The sequence below is a fragment of the Melopsittacus undulatus genome, chromosome 4 (genome assembly GCF_012275295.1).
Source record: "Melopsittacus undulatus isolate bMelUnd1 chromosome 4, bMelUnd1.mat.Z, whole genome shotgun sequence".
NCBI lineage: Eukaryota > Metazoa > Chordata > Aves > Psittaciformes > Psittaculidae > Melopsittacus > Melopsittacus undulatus.
The window spans coordinates 41,544,431-41,547,617 of record NC_047530.1 but is presented as its reverse complement, the minus strand read 5'-3'; the positions used below and the strand labels follow the sequence as shown (position 1 = coordinate 41,547,617).

General features: G+C 49.3%; 1 protein-coding gene across 1 annotated transcript; it reads left to right on the top strand.

Moving 5' to 3' along the window:
- The first annotated feature begins 438 nt into the window (after window positions 1–438).
- FOXG1 (forkhead box G1) lies at window positions 439–2,060 on the top strand. The gene has a single exon (XM_005149291.2). It carries the CDS (start codon window positions 618–620, stop codon window positions 1,989–1,991), a length of 1,374 nt encoding a protein of 457 aa, XP_005149348.1. The 5' UTR covers window positions 439–617; the 3' UTR covers window positions 1,992–2,060.
- Window positions 2,061–3,187: the final 1,127 nt, after the last annotated feature.

The window sequence follows — 3,187 nt, the reverse complement described above, 5'->3', positions numbered from 1 at the left end:
CGGAGCGACGATCCGCCATTGGCCGGCGGGCGGGCCGACGCGCGGGCACGCCGCCGGCCCTGATTGGGCGGCCGGTGGGAAAGGTTAAACCAAAAAATGTTTTACAGCGGCGGTGCGTGTCGGCAGCTCTGAAATTAATTGCGGCCCCGGCGGTCCGTACCGCCCGGCTCCGCTCGCTCCTCGCCGACCCGCGGCTGCGGCTGCACCGTCCTCCCCCCTGCTCCGCCGTGCAGGGGGAACCGGCACCATGAAGTAGCTTTTTTTTTTTTTTTCCTTGTGTGTGTTTGTGTGTTGGTTTTTTTTTCTGTTGTTGTTGGGTTTTCAGAGGGTTGGTTTTTTTTTTCCTTTTTCTCCTTTTTTTTTTTTTCCTCCGCTCTGACTCGGTTTAATTTTATCTGATTGGTGACTATTATTGTTACTATTATTTTTTTCCCTCTCCGGCGGTTCCTGTCCTTGCTACATGACTTGCCAGTGCTTGAGACTGCGGTCCAACTGCGCTGCCGCTGCCGCCGCCGGTGGTACCGCCGCCACCGCTGCTGCTGCCGCCGCCTCGGCCACCGCCGCTCCGCGGGCTGCTCCCTCGGCCGCTGCAACTTTTCCCCTCAGACTAGTGTGTGATGTTGGACATGGGAGATAGGAAGGAAGTGAAAATGCTGCCGAAATCCTCCTTTAGCATAAACAGCCTGGTGCCCGAAGCCGTCCAGAGCGACAACAACCACAGCAGCCACAGCCACCACAACAGCCACCATCCCCATCATCACCACCACCACCATCACCACCACCACCACCCGCCGCCGCCGCAACAGCCTCAGCGAGCAGCCGCGGCCGAGGAAGAGGACGAGGAGAAGGGCCAGCTCCTCCTGCCGCCCCCCGCTGCCGCCGCCGGCGCCCTGGAGGTGGCCAAGGCGGACATGCTGGCGGGTAAAGGCGACGCGGGCGCGGCGGCGGCGGCGGAGCTGGAGGAGAAGGAGAAGGCGGCGGAGGAGAAGAAGGGGGCGGCGGAGGGGGCCAAGGACGGGGAGAGCGGGAAGGAAGGGGAGAAGAAGAACGGCAAGTACGAGAAGCCGCCGTTTAGCTACAACGCGCTCATCATGATGGCCATCCGGCAGAGCCCCGAGAAGCGCCTCACGCTCAACGGCATCTATGAGTTCATCATGAAGAACTTCCCCTACTACCGGGAGAACAAACAGGGCTGGCAGAACTCCATCCGCCACAACCTCTCCCTCAATAAGTGCTTCGTCAAGGTGCCCCGGCACTACGACGACCCGGGCAAAGGGAACTACTGGATGCTGGACCCCTCCAGCGACGACGTCTTCATCGGAGGCACCACCGGAAAGCTCCGCCGGCGCTCCACCACCTCGCGGGCCAAGCTGGCCTTCAAGCGGGGTGCCAGACTCACCTCCACCGGACTGACATTTATGGACAGGGCAGGATCCTTGTACTGGCCTATGTCCCCCTTCCTCTCCCTTCATCATCCCCGGGCTAGCAGCACTTTGAGTTACAACGGGACCACCTCCGCCTACCCCAGCCACCCCATGCCCTACAGCTCAGTGTTGACTCAAAACTCCTTGGGGAACAACCACTCCTTTTCCACGTCCAATGGGTTAAGTGTTGATAGACTAGTCAATGGAGAGATACCTTATGCCACTCATCACCTCACAGCAGCAGCTCTGGCCGCCTCAGTGCCATGTGGCTTGTCAGTTCCCTGCTCCGGCACCTATTCCCTAAACCCCTGCTCTGTAAACCTCCTAGCAGGACAGACGAGTTACTTTTTCCCCCATGTTCCTCACCCTTCAATGACTTCTCAAAGCAGCACTTCAATGACGGCCAGGGCAGCCTCCTCCTCCACGTCGCCACAGGCGCCCTCCACTCTCCCCTGTGAGTCCTTAAGACCTTCTTTGCCAAGTTTTACAACGGGACTTTCCGGAGGACTTTCTGATTATTTCACACATCAAAATCAGGGGTCTTCTTCAAACCCTTTAATACATTAACATCCATGGGATCAGACTGTAAGTGAACATTTTACACACATTTGCATTGTAAATGATAATTAAAAGGAAGAAAAAAAAAAGCAAAACAAAAAAGTCCAGGTATTTTTTATTAAGTCCCCCATTTTCTGTACGTTTGTTCAGTCTTTAGGGTTGTTTATTATTCCACCAAGGTGAGGAGTGTCAGCAAGGTGCAATGTGGGGAGAATACATTGTAAACTATGAAGTTTGGAAGACAAAATTATAGTAGAATGTGTATCTAAATAGTGACTGCTTTTGCAATTTTTTATTCAAATACGATAAGTCTAGCAGTAAAAGCCGCCAGATTCTCCATGTTTGCAGTATTATAAGTTATCATGGATATGTCGGTGGGTGCAGACCTTGAGAGGAAAAAAAAAAGAAAAGAAAAAAACCAACCAAAACCACAAACCACTACTAAATTTACGAAAACTATAGAAAACTTAAAACGTAATTTGTATTTAAGCAGAATTAATACTGAAAGATGCCCGAGAACTACATTTTGGCCATTTCTTATTTTAGCCTTTTCTTTACTGAACTGCTTTTTTGGGGTTTCTTTTTTTTTTTTGTTTGTTCGTTTGTTTGTTTACTTTTAGACCAAAGATTGGGTTTTAGAAAATGCACTCAGTGTACGAAGTAATTTAAAAAACAGCAACATTATTTCAGTTTGCAGCACTGCCCGTTCAAATGAATCAGAAGGGGACAAAATTAATGATTGCCTTCAGTTTGTGTTGTGTATATTTTGATGTATGTGGTCACTAACAGGTCACTTTTATTTTTTTTTCTAAATGTAGTGAAATGTTAATACCTATTGTACTTATAGGTAAACCTTGCAAATATGTAACCTGTGTTGCGCAAATGCCGCATAAATTTGAGTGATTGTTAATGTCGTCTTAAAATTTCTTGATTGTGATACTGTGGTCATATGCCCGTGTTTGTCACTTACAAAAATGTTTACTATGAACACACAGAAATAAAAAAATAGGCTAAATTCATATATACTTGATAGGTTTTTTGTCTCTTTTATTAACTAAAATTAAAATGTCAGAGGCTTTAAAGTTACAGGGAGATCAGAGCACTGCGTATTACAGCAGTCCACCATTTTTTACATGCTCCTTTCTCCCCCCCCACCTTTTTTTCCTCCCTTCCCCCATCATACTGTCTTTAACAGCAGTATTTTC

What these genes read in the sequence shown, in the direction of transcription:
- FOXG1 (XM_005149291.2), top strand. Translation starts at nt 618, where the DNA reads ATGTTGGACATGGGAGATAGGAAGGAAGTGAAAATGCTGCCGAAATCC.